This window comes from Erpetoichthys calabaricus, chromosome 4 (assembly GCF_900747795.2).
Source record: "Erpetoichthys calabaricus chromosome 4, fErpCal1.3, whole genome shotgun sequence".
NCBI classification, from domain to species: Eukaryota; Metazoa; Chordata; class Cladistia; order Polypteriformes; family Polypteridae; genus Erpetoichthys; species Erpetoichthys calabaricus.
The window spans coordinates 119918081-119940075 of record NC_041397.2 but is presented as its reverse complement, the minus strand read 5'-3'; the positions used below and the strand labels follow the sequence as shown (position 1 = coordinate 119940075).

The following is a 21995-nucleotide window of genomic DNA, read 5'->3' as shown; positions in this document are numbered from 1 at the left end:
AAGCGTTTGCGATAACTTGCAATGAGTCTTTTACAGCGCTCTGGAGGAATTTTGGCCCACTCATCTTTGCAAAATTGTTGTAATTCAGCTTTATTTGAGGGTTTTCTAGCATGAACCGCCTTTTTAAGGTCATGCCATAGCATCTCAATTGGATTCAGGTCAGGACTTTGACTAGGCCACTCCAAAGTCTTCATTTTGTTTTTCTTCAGCCATTCAGAGGTGGATTTGCTGGTGTGTTTTGGGTCATTGTCCTGTTGCAGCACCCAAGATCGCTTCAGCTTGAGTTGACGAACAGATGGCCGGACATTCTCCTTCAGGATTTTTTGGTAGACAGTAGAATTCATGGTTCCATCTATCACAGCAAGCCTTCCAGGTCCTGAAGCAGCAAAACAACCCCAGACCATCACACTACCACCACCATATTTTACTGTTGGTATGATGTTCTTTTTCTGAAATGCTGTGTTCCTTTAACGCCAGATGTAACGGGACATTTGCCTTCCAAAAAGTTCAACTTTTGTCTCATCAGTCCACAAGGTATTTTCCCAAAAGTCTTGGCAATCATTGAGATGTTTCTTAGCAAAATTGAGACGAGCCCTAATGTTCTTTTTGCTTAACAGTGGTTTGCGTCTTGGAAAATCTGCCATGCAGGCCGTTTTTGCCCAGTCTCTTTCTTATGGTGGAGTCGTGAACACTGACCTTAATTGAGGCAAGTGAGGCCTGCAGTTCTTTAGACGTTGTCCTGGGGTCTTTTGTGACCTCTCGGATGAGTCGTCTCTGCGCTTTTGGGGTAATTTTGGTCGGCCGGCCACTCCTGGGAAGGTTCACCACTGTTCCATGTTTTTGCCATTTGTGGATAATGGCTCTCACTGTGGTTTTCTGGAGTCCCAAAGCTTTAGAAATGGCTTTATAACCTTTACCAGACTGATAGATCTCAATTACTTCTGTTCTCCTTTGTTCCTGAATTTCTTTGGATCTTGGCATGATGTCTAGCTTTTGAGGTGCTTTTGGTCTACTTCTCTGTGTCAGGCAGCTCCTATTTAAGTGATTTCTTGATTGAAACAGGTGTGGCAGTAATCAGGCCTGGGGGTGGCTACGGAAATTGAACTCAGGTGTGATACACCACAGTTAGGTTATTTTGTAACAAGGGGGGCAATTACTTTTTCACACAGGGCCATGTAGGTTTGGATTTTTTTTCTCCCTAAATAATAAAAACCATCATTTAAAAACTGCATTTTGTGTTTACTTGTGTTATATTTGACTAATGGTTAAATGTGTTTGATGATCAGAAACATTTTGTGTGACAAACATGCAAAAGAATAAGAAATCAGGAAGGGGGCAAATAGTTTTTCACACCACTGTATATTGTAGGCTTGCCACAGAGACTCTTGTATGCATAATATCTGTGAGCAGACAGTTGGACAGCTGCTTTAATGCCATTGCCCTCAGGCTAAAGAAGTAACTCAGATAAGTACAGGCCTTTAGAGTTTTGTGTTTGAATGAAGATGCTGAGCAATGCATTGCCTGAATTGAGAATGTTAAGGTTTACATTTAAAGCTCTGTGTACATTAATGACCACATTCACTCTATGGAGGCCCTCCATTATTGGGTCTCTGGTTTTTCATGATCAAGACAGTCTATTTTTCTAGTTATCACTGCAAAAACTTTTAAACCCATTTTGTTTTTGTGAACTTTCCTGTTCTCTGAATTATCAGTCTCAGTAAAGATTATCAAGTGAAAAGTAAGAATTTATAGGGAAAAATGCACAGTGCTTTACAAAAGTAGTCAGTAGATCTACACTATTTTTCTAGTTATCACTGCAAAAACTTTTAAACCCATTTTGTTTTTGTGAACTTTCCTGTTCTCTGAATTATCAGTCTCAGTAAAGATTATCAAGTGAAAAGTAAGAATTTATAGGGAAAAATGCACAGCGCTTTACAAAAGTAGTCAGTAGATCTACACTATAATTTTGCTTACTATTACTTTTTTACACTGTGACCCTTACCAGGTAAAGAGGATGGGTGGATGAGAAAATATTTGTTTTTCAAGTTACAAAAAATCAAAGTTAGTTTTTTAAAGTGATATTACTTTATTATAGAAAAAGAAAATGTAACTATTCAGTCACTATCCTGTATATTAGAGCCACCTTTTATGGCTATAAAGGGTTTAAGTCTTTTCAGGTAAGTGTTTGGCCCATCTTCTCAAGCAGATTTGCTTCAAGTGGTTTAGATTATTCAGATACTGCTTTCAAAAAGTGTCATAGATTCTCCACTGGATGTTTGGGAATTGGTCATGGGTCCGAATACTTTTACAAGACACTGTATGAACATAGTTCCAGACATACATACTTTACAGTTATTTTATGATAAATTCTTTCAATATAAATTACAAATCTTATTTTTATGTTTTTGATGCAGTGTCCTAATAAATGTAACAAAAAGGACTACAAAATAGATTTTATGTTTCTTTTTGGTAAATAAACTGATACAAAAAATTAAAAAGTCTTTTCTTATTACTAACATGTACAATGGCCTTTAATATGACACTTTAACATGAAAAAGTAAATGACCATTGCCATTTCATTTGTAATTGATCTGTCAGGTAAAGATATGCATGAAAATGTCAGCATTTAAACATATAAACAACACTTAAATAAATGTAAAATTGCATATACCTGTATATTCTGTTGCTACTATGAGAAAAATCACAACCTACAGTTGTATTTCCTCATAAAATTACTAAAAATAAACAATCAGTGTAGCCTCAATTCTTAACTGCACTGATTTTTTTACATGCTATGAATAATACATGATTGTATAAATTGGGAAGTCTTGTTCAACCACATACATTATAAATTAAAAAGAGAAATCAGATGTAAAAATAGATTTCAGTTTAAGGATCATTATGCTTGCCTGTAGTTCAAGGTTCAGTTTTGTAAATGTAATTTCTGCATACTTGAAATGTCTAACCTAATAAGAGTAGTCATGTATGAAGGTGACCTTACGAAGTATTTTCTTTAGGGCAGCATGGTAATGCAATGGTTAGTTCTCTGTCTTTACAGATCCAGCATTATGGCTTTGAATCCTATGTCCCATGTTGTCTATGTTGTTCTGAGGTTTGCATGTTCTTCCTTTATCTGCCGTGATATTTCTCTACAGGTATATTGGTGAGTTGTAATTATCCCTTGACTAGGTGAGGGCATAAGTAAACCATGTGAGAGACTCGTGTCCTGTTCATTTCAGTTTAGGGTGAGCAGGATAATGTCCAACCTTTTGGATTAAGCAGGTTTGAAAAAAATGTGTTTTGTTTGTTGTGTATTTCAAAACTTGCCAGAAATGCTAATATGCATCTTAATATGAAGAATATTGTTTCATTAGTTTCGTTAATTATGCAGAATGTGTTGCATGCATTTTGAAGTGAAAGAAAAGGTGTGCATTCTTTATATTGACTTAGCTTGTCGTTTATTTTATTTTAATGCGTCCTTCAGGTCATTCATCCATCCATCCATCCTTCCATCCTTCCATCCATCCATCCATTCATTGATCTGTCAATTTTTCTTTCCATTTATGTCAAGTTCAGGATCATTTGAATCAAGTCATACTGGCCAAATTTAGAGTTGCCGTTTAACCTAAAAATGTATGTCTTTGGGAGCATGGGGAAAACTGGAGTACATGGAGAAAAACCCATAACAACAATGAGAGAGAGACAGAGTGCACACAAGCAGTGCTCAGTCTGATTTTCAAACCCAGGACTTGGGCCCATGTGTAACACTCTCATTAAACTGGCCAGTAACCTTATGCATATTTGGTTTATTCCCTCTGTATTTGTAACTCTTTTTTTGTAATTATATATATAATAGTGAATATATCGAATATATAGTGAATATATCTCTACTGTTTATGTTACACTTTTGTGTTTTATTTTACTTTCTTCAATTAAATCACTACTCAATAATAATCAGCTTTCTATTTTAGTTTATATATAAAGTGTATACAAAATATTAAACTGTTTCTAAAAATGAATTATGAATTTAAAGAAAACAACAGAAATACTATTGTAATCTGCTAAGCTCAGCTGGCATCATGAATGGCCACTGGTTTCTCTTCTGTGCCCCTTCTGTGCTCATGAGTAACTAGATGATGTTAAAATTCCTTCCCATGATATGCCATGTCTAAATACAGTTTACTCAACTATTAATTTTCTTTAGGATCTTCACTATTATGATATGCATTGATGTAGATACTGTGTCTATATTGAAATTTCTGCTTTTGTTGACATAAGAAGTAAAAATAAGACATGCCAGACTTTTTCACCACATTATAACCAGTAATATTTAGGCAAAAAAGAATATTTTTCAAGAAAATGTATTACAAATTAAAAAAAATCAATGACTTGTGTGTAAACCCTTTAACAAACACTAGGAGGAAGCACTTTTTGAATTGATCATGCTGTGAGTCACTTTGTATTGGTCTATTGGCTTGTTTGTATAAACTTAGTACATCTCGATTTAGCACTTGTATTCTTGTTTTAAGACGTGTTCAAGCTCAGTCAAGCTGCAAGAGGATATTATGAGTACAGCCATCATTTGGTGGGATGTTTGATCTGGTATGTCTGGTTACACCTTTTAGAGTAACAAAAGCTGAACTTTCAATAAGGATGTGTAGGCTTCTCATATTCACTATACAGCAAATGCATCTTTTTTATTAAAGTTATCATGTTTATCATTATTATTTTTTCTATTTTAGAAGAAGTCTCCCATATATATAAAGTTTGGTTTTCACTGGAAATAATTGCAGCGCCTCCTCCATCAGTTCAGATTATAGCTGTGAAGTGCCCTATTCATGTAAGTAGTGCCTTTTCTCCTAATTTATAGAGGGTATTTCAGAGGGTAGTATTTTATTCCTCCTTGGAGGCATCCTGATTAGAAACACAGGCTAATAGTCAAAAGAACAACACTGTGAGCTACCTCTTGTAGATCCCAGATTCCCAGTCACCAATATGTCCCTGACCACTGAAACTGTTTTAAAGAGGCGCATGAAGTTTAAGCACTACCTTTATGATCTAACATTACTACTTTAATTATTGGTTAGATATGCTTGCTCAAAGCAAACCCCTCTGTTTCTTTATCGATTTTCTCATCTCAGCACAGTGTTTTTAATTAAATGTGACTCCTTTTGGGAGCACTCTTTTTCTGTCTATGCTTCTTTTTACTTAAAGATGCCCCACAGACATGTAACTGTGTCACAAAATATGTGACTAACTAAAATAAATTATGTCACCAATAAATACAGTAGATATTTGTGTTGCTCTCTTTAAAATTCCTCCACTACCACAAGAAGTCTAAATCATATACAATATTTAGTTTGAACTCCTGTCAGTAGTAACCTTGCTTTGTGAAGTACAGTTCTTATTGATTTTATTTACAATATCAACCTCTTTGTACATCTGATTTGTTGTTTATATTGTGATGTATTGGGGTGTCATTTATTTCTTTGCAAGGTATGTTGTGATATTTACTTTCTTCTGCATAATGTGGATGCATCCTTACATTTTGAAAACATAATGAACATATCACCTGACAATAAAATATACAATTTTCAGTCCAGAATGATTTTCATGTGGTTACAATTTGTTGTTTATTTTTTTGTTTTTTTTACCCCAGTAAATGAAAGATTTAACACTAGAATTACCAAAGCTTATGAAAAATCCAGCCCACCTTTAATCCCTTCGAACCTCTCTGTCAGTGTCTTTTGTCTTATAAATGTGCTGATCAAGACAAGCAGCAAGCAACCTGCTATACCATTCCCCCCCACCGCCGCAGAATGGGTAAGAAGTTCCCACAGCTCAAGCCTTGATTATCTTGGAGTGAAGTGGTGGAGATTTAGAGGGGAAATAATAGATAGTTATTTGGAACACATACATTTCATGTGTGTTCTGTGTCTACAACAATCTATGTAAACATATCATTAAGACAGAAACGTTTTTCATGTTTTAGTAATAAATGATGAAATGTGTTCATGAACTACTGTATATAATGTGTGAAGGCTGAAGTCTAAATATCAAATAAACACTTTCACAAAAGGTGCAGCTTCTGTGGTGCAGCGGTAAGAATTGCTGACTTGTAATCAAGAGGCTTGCAGGATTGATCCTGGGTGCTGTGCAAATTTACCATTTTGAGTAGTGAGCTGCTCTTATTGTTAATATAGATAGATAGATAGATAGATAGATAGATAGATAGATAGATAGATAGATAGATAGATAGATAGATAGATAGATAGATAGATAGATAGATAGATAGATAGATAGATACTTTATTAATCCCAAGGGGAAATTCACATACTCCAGCAGCAGCATTCTGATACAAAAAACAATATTAAATTAAAGATTGATAACAATGCAGGAAAAAACAGACAATAACTTTGTATAATGTTAATGTTTACCCCCCTAGGTGGAATTGAAGAGTCGCATAGTTTGTTAGTGGAGCAGGACAGTGACAGCAGTCTGTCGCTGAAGCTGCTCCTCTGTCTGGAGATGATCCTGTTTAGTGGATGCAGTGGATTCTCCATAATTGATAGGAGCCTGCTGAGCGCCCGTCGCTCTACCAAAGATGTCAAGCTGTCCAGCTCCATGCCAACAATAGAGCCTGCCTTCCTCACCAGTTTGTCCAGGCGTGAGGCGTCCTTCTTCTTAATGCTGCCTCCCCAGCACACCACCGCGTAGAAGAGGGCGCTCGCCACAACCGTCTGATAGAACATCTGCAGCATCTTATTGCAGATGTTGAAGGACGCCAGCCTTCTAAGGAAGTATAACCGGCTCTGTCCTTTCTTACATAGAGCATCAATATTGGCAGTCCAGTCTAATTTATCATCCAGCTGCACTCCCAGGTGTTTATAGGTCTGTACCCTCTGCACACAGTCACCTCTGATGATCACGGGGTCCATGAGGGGTCTGGGCCTCCTAAAATCCACCACCAGCTCCTTGGTTTTGCTGGTGTTCAGGTGTAGGTGGTTTGAGTCGCACCATTTAGTTCTTGATTAGGTCCCTATACTCCTCCTCCTGCCCACTCCTGATGCAGCCCACAATAGCAGTGTCGTCGGCGAATAGCAGTGTTATATTATATTATATGTTTTATTATACAATAAATAAATAAAAACATACATATGATTTAAAGTGTGGTGGGTCATGTCAAAGTGCAGTATTATACTAAATCAGGAGTAAAACGTATTTCCTGTTCACCCTGTCAGTGTCTGGCAGTCAGGATGGTCAAACGTTTTTTAATGTAGTAGTACTGTGTGCTGTATTTATCTTGCTTGAACAAAAATGTGTATAATATAATTAAGAATCTTTGAACTTTGGTAGTATTTCAACAGTCAGTAAATGCAAAAAATAATTTTTTAGTGTTTGAGGGGGACTTTTCCATTTTCGTGTTTGTGAGTAAGGGGCTTATGTTATTACATTGTTATATAATGTGTATTATAATTATTATTTTTCCCTAAATAATAAATATAAATATTTACACTTAATTGTCTTTATTCTGATTAAAACATTACTTTTCTCTTTATTTTCAAATTTTTTTATTCATAAGTAATATATTTGGTAAAAATATATATTTCCTGAAATACTGTTGCACCTTAATTACCCTTTATAAAGCATTTATTATTTTAAAGATTGTATTTATAAAAATTTACAGCATAGCTAAGCAAAAGTATTGACAGCTACTTAATATTTATTTAAGAAATACTTAATATAGTTGATGTTATTTTAAAATAAACCCTTGCTTTTAAATTATATATATATATATATATATATATATATATATTAATAAAACAAAGGTTCAGCTATCTTTGAAGTTATTATTTGTATCTATTTCTAATTCTGTCATTGTTTCAGAAGGATAGTAAGTGATCTTAAAACTAAATAATATGTACATGCTCTTTCTACAATTCTTTTAAACTTACTTGAAGTGAATAGATATAATTAGATAGATAGATAGATAGATAGATAGATAGATAGATAGATAGATAGATAGATAGATAGATAGATAGATAGATAGATAGATAGATAGATAGATAGATAGATAATTAACAGTTGTATCACATGCAAATTTAGAAAAAAAAAGCAATTTTACAAGACAACATGAAAAACAGTTTTCACTGTAGGTGTTTTTAACTCACTGGCAGCTCTAATTTAGATAGGGAAAATCTTACTTTGCATAACATAGGAAAACATTCTCAGATCCACCCGCTCCAATTCTATCGTTGTGAGGGGTCAAAGCCTATCCCAGCAACACTGGGCACAAGTCAGCAAACAAGCCTGGACAGGGTGCCAGTTCATCACACTGCCCATTCATTCTTAAACAGGGCAAATTTGGAATGATGCCCATCTTTGCATTTACTTATTTGGCTGATGCCTTTATTCAAGGTGACTCACAACATTTATGATACAATTGGTTTCCTTTCTTTGGGTTTTCCAATTGGAGCACAGGCAGGTGAAGTGACTTGTTCATGGGCACACAGTGTCAGTAACAGGGTTTGAACCCACAACTTCAGGGTTTGAAGGCCAAAGCCTTAACCACTATTCCACACTGCCTGCCTTTGGGGATGGAGGGGGGAAACCAGAGGACCTGTAAGAAAACCCATGTGGAACCATGGACAACATTAGGGTTTAAGATTCAAGCCCAGGCTGCTGGATCTAATAACCCTTTGTAAATGAGGAAGTAATGCCACAAATCTTTTTTAATTAATATTAAATGTTCTTATTTTTATTCATTAATATTAAGGTGAAATACATTCAAGCAGAAGAAAAATATGTAAGAAAATTATCTATTAGCAGTTTGTTTTAGAGAGTGATTAGAGCTACTTTGCACTTGAACAGTATCCAGTGTGACATGTTTTAATGACAGTGTTGTTTCTAACAACATGTAAGAGAATGACTGAAAGGAAAGCTGAAATCTACATAACGTGAGCTGGACTTTTGTACAGTATTTAATCAGATATTTAAACAATACTTTTGATTTAAACCCCTGGATGCAGAACAATATAAAAGCTGAAACCTCTCCCAGACCATGATTCTTTACTGCATGATTGTCAGTCATTATCCAACGCGCTATATCCTAACACAGGGTCACGGGGATCTGCTGGAGCCATTCCCAGCCAGCACAGGGCGCAAGGCAGGAACAAATCCCAGGAAGGCGCAAGCCCACCACATGACACACACACATGCGCTCATAATTTTGGTCCTGATACTCTGGTTAATGGCTCATAGCTCTTTTCTCTCACCTCGGTTTTCTGTCTTAGCATGGTGGCCCCGGTTGAATAGTACTGCCCTGGTAAACAACTGCAATCTTTGTCTGACTATGATTACAGTTTAACTCTCTGGTTTTCATAACATATCATAGTCTTTAGAAAACTTTTTTTATGTTTTCAATTTCTTTCTCAAAAGACATCCTCTGATCTGTTGCTAATAACATCTTAGCAGTTGCTCTCTATCAGATTTTGCAGGCAGACTATTCATGGTGATTGGTGGGTAATAACAGACTGTTAGTAAGCACCCTTTTTGCAGACCAGCCAAAGTGCTATTTTGTTTTTGTGACTAGTATAACAAATATATTTTGGTTTAAAATCTGAAAAACTGTGTTGAGGCTGGTTTAGTGGCAAAAGAGACGAAGAAGATATAGTAAGAGGATGTATATAGGAGAGAGAGTAAAGACTGTGACTGTTCGAAGTGAAGACTGTGAAGAGAGGAGAATGTTTTGAATTGAACATGCTGCTTGACAGAGGAAAAAATAGTTTTCAATACAGGGGACTAGTGATAGCAATACTGGAGTGTTTATACCTGAAGAATTAAGTAATACATTTCTTGATTAAGTAACTGCGTGAATGATGTAGTTTGTAAAATGAGTAGTAGAAGTGATTAAGATAAAGATTAATTTTTGGACAGAAGCTGCTGTAATCTGGCCTTCCTCGTGGGAGACTAATATACTAGGCAGCAACCTAAATGAAAACTGCTGAGAGTTATGACTGATTTCAAGGAGGCTTTGACTTTGGTACAAAGAATGTTGTGGGTATTTTATTCTGTAGTTGGGTGATACGATACAAAAGGAACAAAGTTAACCACATTTGTGTGGTATGTAAGTATGGAATACAATCAAAAAGAAGAGGAGGTGCTTTTAGGAGTGACAAAAAGGTAGAATGCAGCAAATCAATCTTCAAATAAGCAAAGTGTTGTAAGAGTGTAAGGAGCCATGAGACAGAAACATTTTAAATAACTCCAGAATGAGGACTGTAAGAGGAATATGTTAGGGAACACAAAGCAGGTGAAAAGAAGAATAAATGTAATCAGTGGTCATTTATAGGCAAATACAGTACCAAACCTAATGTCACAATTAATAAAATCAGTAATGGATGTGATCTGTACTCATTGATTGAAAAATGCAAAAATTAATAATATTGTAGTCAAGAACCTCTGGAAGAACTACACAAAGACACTGCTGTATGAAAAAAGGATGCAAAAAAATGGTTGTAAGAAATGTCTGAAGTTTTGAAAACCAAGGCTGTGAATGCATTAAAGAGAATGAAAAGATGTACAGTAAAGCAGCAGGAGTAAATGGAGAGATGACAGAAATGTTGAGAGCAGCTCATGTTCTTTGACTTAAATTGCTTGCAAATGTATATATTTGATTTTAAAGAAAAGAGGAGTCGAAAAGATTGAAAAAAAGTGTGATCATTTCAGAGTCCAAAGAAAAGGTGATTGATTAAAGTGTAGGTGTTGCTAAGCAGTCTGTCTGTGAAGAAGGAAATGAAGTTGGCTGAGAATGTGTTAGCATAAAATAATGATGTATCAGGTGAAACTGAAATGTCTTTTTTGTGTGTGTGTTGGAAAAATACTTCCTGGAATGGATTTGACAGCATATCACTAGACACAGAGATGGTCATTGGCAAAATTAGGTGTGGATAAAAAGTTAGTGTCTGCATTGATGTCTATGTGAAACTAATAAAGGCATCCAGGATGGCAAAATGTGGATTAAATGTTAGTGCATTGCTATATACTGTATGATAGTAAGGCAGCAGGAAGCCTAAATACACTGAGGAGAATCATTCTGTGAGCGAAGGACTGAATAATAATATTATGGTGGTTAATCAAAATCTTGGTAATAGTTGTTCTTTGAAGAAGAAGAAAAAAGGATGGAAAATGTATGTTTTGGTGACATGTTGAACGTACATAGTGGTACTGATTTGATGACAAAATTGAGATCAGCATGACAGAAATGGTTCCCCTTTCATACCACTTAAATTTTTAAAGCTATTTTTTATGTTAGCTGTATTACTTCATGAATTTATACAGGTATGAGAATGTGACATGGTATATGAAGACAGCAAATTAGAAGGTATTGATGAGGATCATAAAAAGTTGGGAAACGGAATGATGAAAGTAGAAAAAAGAAATGCAGGTATACTTTACTAGTTGCTTTACGTTATTCAGTGTTCATATTTACCTTTATATTCTATTTCATGAGACTTTTATATGATTATCGAAGTAGTTTTAAAATCTGACTTTCCACATCATCATTTTTACTTCATTACATAAGTAAAAAAAGGAATATTTCACTAAAATGGTTAATATTTGTTTTTAGTAGCTAACAATGTGAAGTGATTTCAGCTTATGATTGGTAATATAAGGAAATGAACAGTAAATGACCTTTTGAAAATGGTGTATTACAGTTCAGGGTAGATACTGTAACTATGTTCTTAGAGTGCTACAGTGGCTGCAGTTCTTTTGTTAAATATGACAAATTCCAATACACAAACCCAATTCTCAGTCCAGAAGCTCTCAAAAGTCCTGACTCCCTAAATGTTCTTTTGAATAGCTGCAGCCACAATGAAGTTTTTCTACACAGTCTGAAGTCTTGGACATGTAAACTACCACCATGCCATCTTATATAGGCAGAGCAAGATGATGTCATACTTCCTGATCACATGAACAGCAACAGGTGGCATTGCCACCAACAAAGAAACAGGAGTCACAAAAAATGGTGAAACCTGTTAGAAGGTGCTGTGGCGGAGAGAAAAGGGGCCAAGAAAAAGCACTGGGGAGGAAAAGATATTTTCAAACACTAAATTTATAATATGAACAATGTATTTTCTTCTCCTTCCTCTTCATCTTTTCCCAATTCTACGTGGGGTTGATGTGCCTGATTAGCCTTCTCCATACAGATCAGTCCTGCACCTCCTCCCTAGTCAAAACCTTAACATGGATAAAAATACATTTACCGGCCACTTTATTAGGTACACCTTGCTAGTATACAGTTGGACACCCTTTTGCCTTCAGAACGTCTGTACTTCTTCATGACATAGATTCAACAAGGTTTTGGAAATATTCCTCAGGGATTTTTGTCCATATCGACATGATTGCATCACGCAGTTACTGCAGATTTGTTGGCTACATATCTATGATGTGAATCTCCCCTTCCACCACATGCCACAGGTCTTCTAATGGGTTAAAATCTGGTGACAGTGGAGGTCATTTGAGTACAGTGAACTCATTGCCATGTTCAAGAAACCAGTTTGAGATGATCTGAGCTTTGTGACATGGTGCGTTATATTGCTGAGAAGATGGACACACTATGCTCATAAAGGGATGGACATGGTTAGTAACAATGCTTGAGTAAGCTGTGGCATTTAAACAATGCTCAACTGGTTCTAAGGGGCACAAAGTATGTTAAGAAAATAGCCCCCCACCATTATACCAGTACCAACAGCCTGAACTGTTAATACAAGGCAGGATGGATCTATGCTTTCATATTGTTGACACCAAATTCTGACCCTACCATCTGAATGTCACAGCAGAAATCGAGATTCATCAGACCAGGCAACATTTTTCCAATCTTCTGTTGTCCAATTTTAGTGAACCCATCTGAATTGTAGCCTCAGTTGCCTGTTTTAAGCAGACAGGAGTGACACTCAGTGTGGTCTCCTGCATCTTTAGCCCATCTGCTTCAAGGTTTGACATTTTCTGCATTCAGAGATGCTCTTTTACATACTTCGGTTTTAACAAGTGGTTATTTGAGTTACTGTTGCCTTACTATCTGCTCAAACCAGTCTGGCCATTCTCCTCTGACCTCTGGCATTAAAAAGGCATTTTCACCCAGTGAACTGCCTCTCACTGGATATTTTCCCTTTTTCTGACCATTCTCTGTAAACCCTATAGATGTTTGTGCGTGAAAATACCAGTAGATCAGCAGTTTCTGAAATATTCAGACTAGCTCATCTGCCATGTTCAAAATCAGTGAAATCACTTTTCTTCCCCATTCTGATGTTTGGTTTGAACTTTAGCATGTTGTCTTGACAATGTCTACATATTTAACTGTAATGACTTGCTGCCATGTGATTGACTGACTAGATATTTGCGTTAACAAGCAGTTGAAGAAGGTACCTAATAAAGTGGCCAGTGAGTGTATTTAAATTACAAGCCTTGTAGGAGAAAATGGGGTACCTGGGTGAATCACAATTTCCCTAGAGGTCTACATAATATTTTCCAGTTCAAAGCATTTAAGCCAATTTCAAGTTTTTCATTTAGTTTTCTCCACCCACTGATTGCCCTGGCAGATCACCCAAATAAAAGAATTGTCCAGAAAGTATCTGTAAGTGCAACCACCTGTACATTTTAGTGAACTCAGAAATGTTTGTCATCCTAAAGAATTCATTGTGTTGTTTCCTGCTGCAAGCTTCATGGTTTGCTGCCTAAAATAGTACATATCTGTGCAGGACTGATAAGATTTCAGTGATTCACTATGTAGTTTTCAAGTCATATGTACTGGTAGTGATGCAGTTTAATTGTACTGTGCCAGTTGTAAAGGCTGCTGTAGTAAGTTCTATTATTTTGATGTATTTGTTTTTCAGGTAAATCCTATTTCATCATTATCTAATCTAAAACCTAAAGTACAATATACTATAGAAATCAATTTTCTTTTTTAATTATTGTATTTTGTTAACGTAAATTTTTTCAAGTGGCTAACAAAAACAGTACAGATTTACAGTAAACTTTAAACTAACTGTTATTAAAACAAAGAACTACAAGATGAGTTACCAAGACCATGCTTCATGTATATAGATATAAATCATATGCAGTAATAAAACATGTTCTACACAGAGGATTTTTGATTAACAAAGAACCACAAGAAATAAACTAACTGTCACATATTATCTTACCAGGCATTGTTCTATTGAACATGTTATAAGGAAAGAAAAAAAAACAGGACAGCGGTAGATTTTTCTACAGAAAACATAAATTAATGATCCTTGAAGGCAAATTACATTAAGTGAAACATCTGCATTGAAATGCATTATGTATCCTAATCAGTGAATTCACAAGTGGTGCAGTAAAAGGTAATTGATTTAACCAAAATACATTTACAAAGGTTTACTTTATGTAAAGCCTACCATATGCAAATGATTTTTTCCAGTATGAAGAATTCAACTGACACCATTTTCTGATTGTTCTTTTTGGGTCAACGAGTGAACTGTCTGCAGTGGTACTGAGCGTTATTCACACCTGTTTCCCAACTAGTGAAACTGAGTCTTCAGCCTGCTAGCACTGACCAGGAAAAACAAAATTATAAAAAGATCCAGCACAAAGCTTTTTGAGCAAACAAACTGATTGTTACTGATTTTTGTAAACATAGTAAGTAAAATGTACAACGTTGAAATATTACATTAACAAAGAATAAAATAATACACCTGTGGTATGTCAGGGTATTGGAGACCATAGCCTATCCCTGCAGCGTTCAGTGCCAGTTCAATGCTGATTATGCTGACACCTATATTGATAAGGAAAACTAAAATCTTCATTCTGGTTCTACTTCAGCACACATATGCAAAAATGTTGTTCAGATCCCAGCATTGCATTATTTCAAGAAATGTATTTAACAAAGACATCTTTGGAGCAGCTCATTTCCCTGAATTGTAATCACGGGAGTGCTGTCAGTCCTTTGTTAGACAAAGGATTTTGTAGTGTATGAATATACAAAAGTTTATTTAGCATATAGTTGATAATATGTTAATCTATTATAAACATATCCATATATAGGACATCAGGTCATCCTGTATTAGGTTACATAGAGAGAGTTACATGAGGTCTGAGGCTAGCTGGAGGGACTACATACTTGAATGAAGACACCCTACTTAGTATATTTAGACAAAAGGCAGTATAACTGAAAAACTTAAGAGACTAAAAACTTTCCATAAAGGTTGCCTGCTACAATTTCCTCCCTCTCTGACGCAGAGACATTATAGAATCACAATTGCTTTTTAATGGCCACCCACAATGATAACATTATCTATCCTGGAAAGAGGCAAATCCCTCCTGATCCGTTTTCAATAAACAACTAATACATTATTAATTTATTTTATTAACATACTGTAAATGATAATTATAAAAATGCAAAGGCAATGTTAAGAAAATTTATAAAATTAGATCACCTTCTTAAAAACTGAATCACTCAAAATTATATGTTTTGTTTTTAAATCGTGTGATAATGAGCAAGCATTTGTAACTTCACAGAAGACTAGACATATTCTCCAGACTACAGGTTTAGATGAAATCAAAAAAATAAATAAATACATTAGTAAATAAGACTTAAATATCTATTGGATGTAATGAAGTCAAAGATTTAAAATGTACTTTTTGTATCATTTGGTAAGAAATGAATGAAGTATTATTCAAGCAAATATTGACATTAGTGGTTTAATCTCTGGTGGAAGAGACAATTTTGAAATATTTGGAAATGTATTTGAGTAAGTTTTCATAATATTTGGTTACGTTTGCCTGTAAAAATGTGAAATATTGAGCACAGTTAAGACTTCCAATAATGTCCTTAGCAACTTTTTTCCAAAGTCAGTAAGTTTACCTTCACTTAGAAAATGTGGTGAATTTTAACAACCGATTCAACATGATTCATTCCATTAGTCTTGTTTGGTAGACTGTCCACTACTGTTGAGGTGGCCACCATAAATCCTGTATCTCCATATGGCAATCTGTTTCCCTGCTACATGCTATGATAGCATGTAGAAAGAAATATTAAAATTATAATAAATCCCATTATATAATGAAAATAGAGGATATATCTGAATAAGAATGTAAAAGATGTAATGGAAATACTCACATTATTCACAAAATACAGCACGAATATAATTAATTACATTTCATGGTTTTAGGGTCAGCTAGTCAAATTTGTGAAACCTGTTGTAAACTTTCAAAGCTTACAGAGCAATAATTAGCATTCAAGGTCTGAATAGTAGAACTTCATGGCAATGTTCATTCATCCCTATTTGCTTCTTTTGAAACTGTCAGCTGTTAGCTGTTAGTTGCAATAATATCATTGATGACTTTGTTTTGCAGAAGGTGAAAACTTTCTTTAAAGCATGAAAGTAGAAACTTGTACATACGTTTTCTGAACTGTTATAGGAGCACTATATATTAACTAGCCAACCGGCGGCGTATGCGCCGCATAATCACACCGCTCTTTTAATGAGTTTTAAGCACAGGGAAAAAAAATGAACATTTGAAAAATCCGTAATTTAATAAACCACCAAGAAAAGTAACATTGCAACAATGCACGCTACGAACCAACATACAATTGTCCGTGACTGAAAACTGGAGGACCACCATCACGCCTCCACCTCCCAGAGCGAGGGACAGGGCTGGACGGCGCTCGGTTGTGGAGGGCGGAACGGGGGGAGAGGGGAAGGACGCCCATTCTGCCCCCTCCATCCCAGCCCCCCCACCATTCATTGTTCTTTGCGGTTCCGTTTGCTTTTCCACATATAATCCACCAAGTCACCCGACCATGGTAGCAGCGAGGGGGGGTGTGTACAAAGGGCAGGGACGTAATCAGTGCGAGCGCATGACCAGCACTTACTGGGAGTTCCTTGTTCGTATGGAACAATTGCAAGCCCCAGTCTCCATCACGAATGGGGTTCAACGGCTTACCTACGCCTGTCGGCGCCGGGTAGACACACGTTGATCCATTCAGTGTAGTGCACGTGCAGTACCGGACATCCAAGGGCATCACAGACCTGTTAATGCTCAATCTCACGTGGCTGAAAGACACTAGTCCCTCTAAGAAGTTGGACGCCGACCGCTCTGGGGTCGCGTAACTATTTAGCAGTAGGGAGTCTCGTTCGTTTTCGGAATTAACCAGACAGATCGCACCACCGACTAAGAACGGCCATGCACCACCACCCACAGAATCGAGAAAGACCTATCAATCTGTCAATCCTCTCCGTGTCCGGGCCGGTTGAGGTTTCCCGTGTTGACTCAAATTAAGTGAAATTTGTGTGTGGTGAGTTGTTGTGTCCGGGCACATGAGCAGGCACTGTGAATGTCTTGAGAGTGTGGGTGGATGTGTGCCGGGGAATAATGAGTATCTATATATCTTCTTAGATACAGAAAGTGTCTGATGCGGTGTTTGGTGAATTGTTGCAGTTTGTGAGTTAGCAGTTGTGATGGTTTTACCCTCCAGTACATTGTGGTGAACGCTGGTAACAGTCAGGCGGGCAGGCGTTCTCGTCCCATGTTCTTAAAGTTGGTGGGCGTGTCTCTGTATCGGTTCGAGTTGTTGGGCGCTGCTCTGTCGTTTGTAACCCATGGTCGGACGACATGGTGGATTATATATAGAAATGCAGCTGAAACCGAAAAGAATAAAGAAAAGTCAACGTGGCTCAGTGGTGCATGTGTACTGTAGCAGAGACGAAAGCGAGTTGTTGCATCCGGGCACATGAGCAGGTGCTGTGAATGCCTTGAGAGTGTGGGTGGACGCGTGCTGGGGAATAATGAGTATCTATATATCTTCTTAGATATAGAAAGCGTCTGATGCAGTGTTAGAGTTGTTGGGCGGGGCTTTGTGAGTTGACGGACGTAGCTATTTCTTGCGTATCCCATGGTTGTCTTCCGGCAGTGTGAATGCCTCAAGAGACAGGGTGGTGGTGTTTGGTGAGTTGTTGCAGTTTGTGAGTTAAAAGCTGCAATGGTTTTACACTCCAGTACATTGTGGTGAATGCATTACGGTGAATGCTGGTAACAGTCAGGCGGGCGGGCGGGCAGGCGTTCTCGTCCCATGCTCTTAGAGTTGGCGGGCGTGGCTCTGTGAGTTGTCATCGTATCCCATGGTCTTAGAGTTGATGGGCGGGTCTCTGTGATTTTGCAGGCGTGGCTATGTTGTGTGTATCCCATGGTTGTCTTGCTTGCGTATCCCATGGTTGTCTTGCTTGCCATGTCGGCTTAGTGAATTATATATATAGATACTTCAAATAAAAACTGAATTGTGACAATGACTTACATTAGCAGCATAGTATGCTACTTAAAAGGTATTTATTGTCAGCATTCCTGTTAGTTGGGTAGGATCTATGAACATCATACAGCATGTATAAGTAATAAAAGGAGAAATTGTGTATGGTGTTACTAACACTAAGCCTTTTACAGCTGGTAACTAAATGTGTACTGAAAGAGCTAAAGAAAGACTGCCCTGGATGGTGCTGGTTAGCTAGCTGGTGTCATTCTTTCAGTCTGTTCCAAAGGTTCACTAGATCCAAAACAGTTATATTTTATCAAAACTGGAATCAGCTGGAGGTTTTCTTTTCCAGCATTGCCAGTTGGCCAAAAAAATGACAAGCATTAAGCATTAAAAAATCTGCTATACTTATGTGTCATTATGTGTTGCTTTATTATTATTTATTTGTGCATGCAGTTATAATTAGTTTTATTTAATATATGAACTTGTTTATGCATTTATTTATTGTAAGAAAGGTGTCTCATAATAGCAAGACATATTCAAGATAATAAAATTAAATGGTGTAACATGGTAAATGTATTCATATTAACATCATTATTATTATTATTATTATTTTCTAGGATAGTCTCATTGGCTACTGCCTAATTTGTCTGTAGGTCACATAGCAGTTTTATCTTATATTGTGTGTGTTTACATGTATATAATGTATTTAAGGGCACTGTGTTTGTGTTAATGAATGTGACATGTATGTTATTTAAAATGGCCGCTTTCTGTAGTCTTATGTATTGATTTTTATGTCTGTAGGCCTTTGTGTAGTGCATGTGGGATGACACCAGTGGTGTATACAACAATGGGCACAGTGCTGACCTTGTCCACTCTCTATTAACTGCAAATTTTTCTTCTGGCAGTTCTACTGTATGTACTTCTGGACATTATTACAGTGTATTTTGTAAGTTGTGTGTTTTGGTCAATAATATCTGTAGTTTTATTTTGTTTGTCTACCAGTGTTATGTCTAGTCTGTTATAGTGGATAGTTTTGTCGGTCAGTATAGTTCTGTCCTTGAACTATATTTGTGTTGCATTTTCTAGTACTTCATTGGAGGTCTACATATAATATGGTGTATATGTGTCTACTGGATGTGTTGTAGTGCCAGTTCTTGATGCCTAAAATGTTTGCCATCTGATTGCATCTGTGCACCCAGTCTGTCTATGTCAGTAGTATACAACCTGATGTGATGCGTTGGATTGTTTCTTATTCCTTGTTGCAGCATCTGCACGATCTGTCTGTTATGTTAGCATCCTTACAAAATATATTTTCTGTAGTTTTTTATGTTTATGACTTGAATCTTATATGGCTAGCCTAAACACATTTCGCCAAACTTATCACCATGGGTTAGCCAGCTGTTTGACACAATCTATTCCTCACAAAGCTGATCAAGTCCATAAGGATATCTACCATGCAATACTTTCTGGATCCATGCTTTTGTTTATGGCATGTGTTTGTTATGTCCTCTATGATGTTTTCCATTGTATGTATGTTAATTGGTGTGTAGTTTGTGTCTACATGAGCAATTGTTTTGTGTAATGTTAATGTATGCTGTTTTTTGCAAAATAAATGTCTTAAAATATGAATCTGTGTATTGTGTAAATTAATTACAGTATATCTGCTAGACCCCTTCCTCCTTCAGCACATGGAGGATGTTTTGGGATGTTGTTGTTTGTGTTTTGTGAGTAGTGTTCATAGTTTCCTTTGGAGATGTTGTAGGTTTGTTTGTGACTAATGCATAACTCTGAAAGAGTACATGTGTATCAGTATGGCGTATGTATTGCTGGCTTTAATTGTGTGTTTTGAGTACTGTATTTTTGAAAGACGTGATGTATTTTTCTTGTGTTATTTTTTTTTATTTGTTTGTGTTGTATACATTTGTCTGGTTGAAACTCAAAATATTTGTATACAGTAGTTCATCATCTTCCATGGCCTTGATTTTGTTGCCACTTTTGTGGGTATATTCACCTTTTCAAAGAATTCTCGTTTCTATATTGTTTTATATTTGTCCACTCCAATCTTCATGTGTATGTCCTGTGAATGTGATTATTTCTAGTAATTGTTGTAATTGTTTGTTCCTACATTTATCTTTGTGTGGTTCGTATGGAGCACATGTGATTGGTTGTATTGTTGGTGTTGTTTTTGAATTTGTATCCTTATTGCATGTTGTTTATTCTGTTTGATAATGATTTGAGAGCAAAACAGAATTATGTCTGTGTAAGTCAGTGTCCCATTAGTATTTATAAGCATTTTATGAGTAATGGTGTATCTTGAAAAAGTGTAATATTTGTAGTAGCATTGTGTGTGGGCCACTGTCTAATACTTTCTGTATGTTTCTGTAGGTGTTTTCTATGCCTTCTGGTGTATCACTGAGTCAATTAAGAGCTGTTTCTTGCAACATGTATGTTGCCTTTTGCAGCCTTTTTTTTGTTCTGTAAATACTGTATATCATTATCTGGTGGTATGTCTGTAGTTTTTGGGATCTGTTGTGCTTCACATCACTATGTCCAATGCCAAGCATTGGATGGAGTGGTGGAAATGTGTTCTATAGAGTGATGAATCATGCTTCTCTGTTTGGCAGTCAGTTGGGCAAGTCTGGGTTTGGCAGATGCCGGAATAACGTTACTTGCCTGACTGCATTGTGCCATCTGTGAAGTTTAGTGGAGGAGGGATAATGGTGTGAGACTGTTTTTCAGGGTTTAGACATTTTGGACAATACTTTGCTTCCAACTTTGTGGAAACAGTTTGGGGAAGACCATTTTTTATTCCGGCATTACTGTGCCCCAATGCACAAAGCAAGGTCCATAAAGACAATTTCAGGGTAAGAACTTGACTGGCCCGCACAGAGCCCTGACCTCAACCCCACTGAACTCCTTTGGGATGAACTGGAATGGAGATTGTGAGCCAGGCCTTCTCGTCCAACATCAGTGCCTGACCTCTGTCACAAACTCGAACAAGAGCCATAGCAAGGTTTGGGGCAGCCACCTGTATATTGTTTTCCTGACTGCAAAATTGCTAACAAGTGATAGCACTGATGTGCACAAACCAGAGTCCAAAACAGAACTGAGGGGATAGGGGAAAGGTGGAGGCTTTTAAAGGTCAGTATAGGAAGTGATGTCAAAGGGGCCGGGATTGGAAGGCTCTTCATCCATAGGTTCAGACCCGGAAGTGATGTCAACAGGGCCAGGCGGGATTTCTCGTGAATGGTCTGCAGAAAAGCGAGAAAAAGAATCAATGCACTCTGCCACATCCCGGAATGATTTGGAATTGCCCTTGTTCAAGCCCTTTAGCTGCCTCCCATGCGCACATGTGTGACACCTCATAAAACACAATTCCCACGTAAACACTCCAAAAATTTTTGGAAAGCCTTCCAAGAAGAGTGGAAGCTGTTATAACTGCAAATTGGGGGCCTACTCCATATTAAAGTCTCTGTATTTGAATTCAATGTCATTAAAATTCTCTGTTGGTGTAATGGTCAGGCACCCCAATGCTTTTGTCCATATAGTGTGTTTAAAGCAATTTATAGCAACAAATTATTTGGTTTAGGTCAATTTTATTAGTAAAGAAATTAATAACTTTCATACAGTGACTATAAAAAGTATTCACCTTCTTGTATGTTTTCACGCTTTACTGTTGGTGTCCTTCTATCGTTGCTCTATTGAGAGT

General features: G+C 36.8%; 1 protein-coding gene across 1 annotated transcript in view; it reads left to right on the top strand.

Moving 5' to 3' along the window:
* Positions 1-21995, top strand: part of LOC114651130 (cilia- and flagella-associated protein 47-like) — a 622279-nt gene that overhangs the window by 377712 nt on the left and 222572 nt on the right. Inside the window, 1 exon segment of the mRNA XM_051927333.1 lies at positions 4743-4840. Within this exon segment, the coding sequence (XP_051783293.1) occupies positions 4743-4840 (98 nt within the window).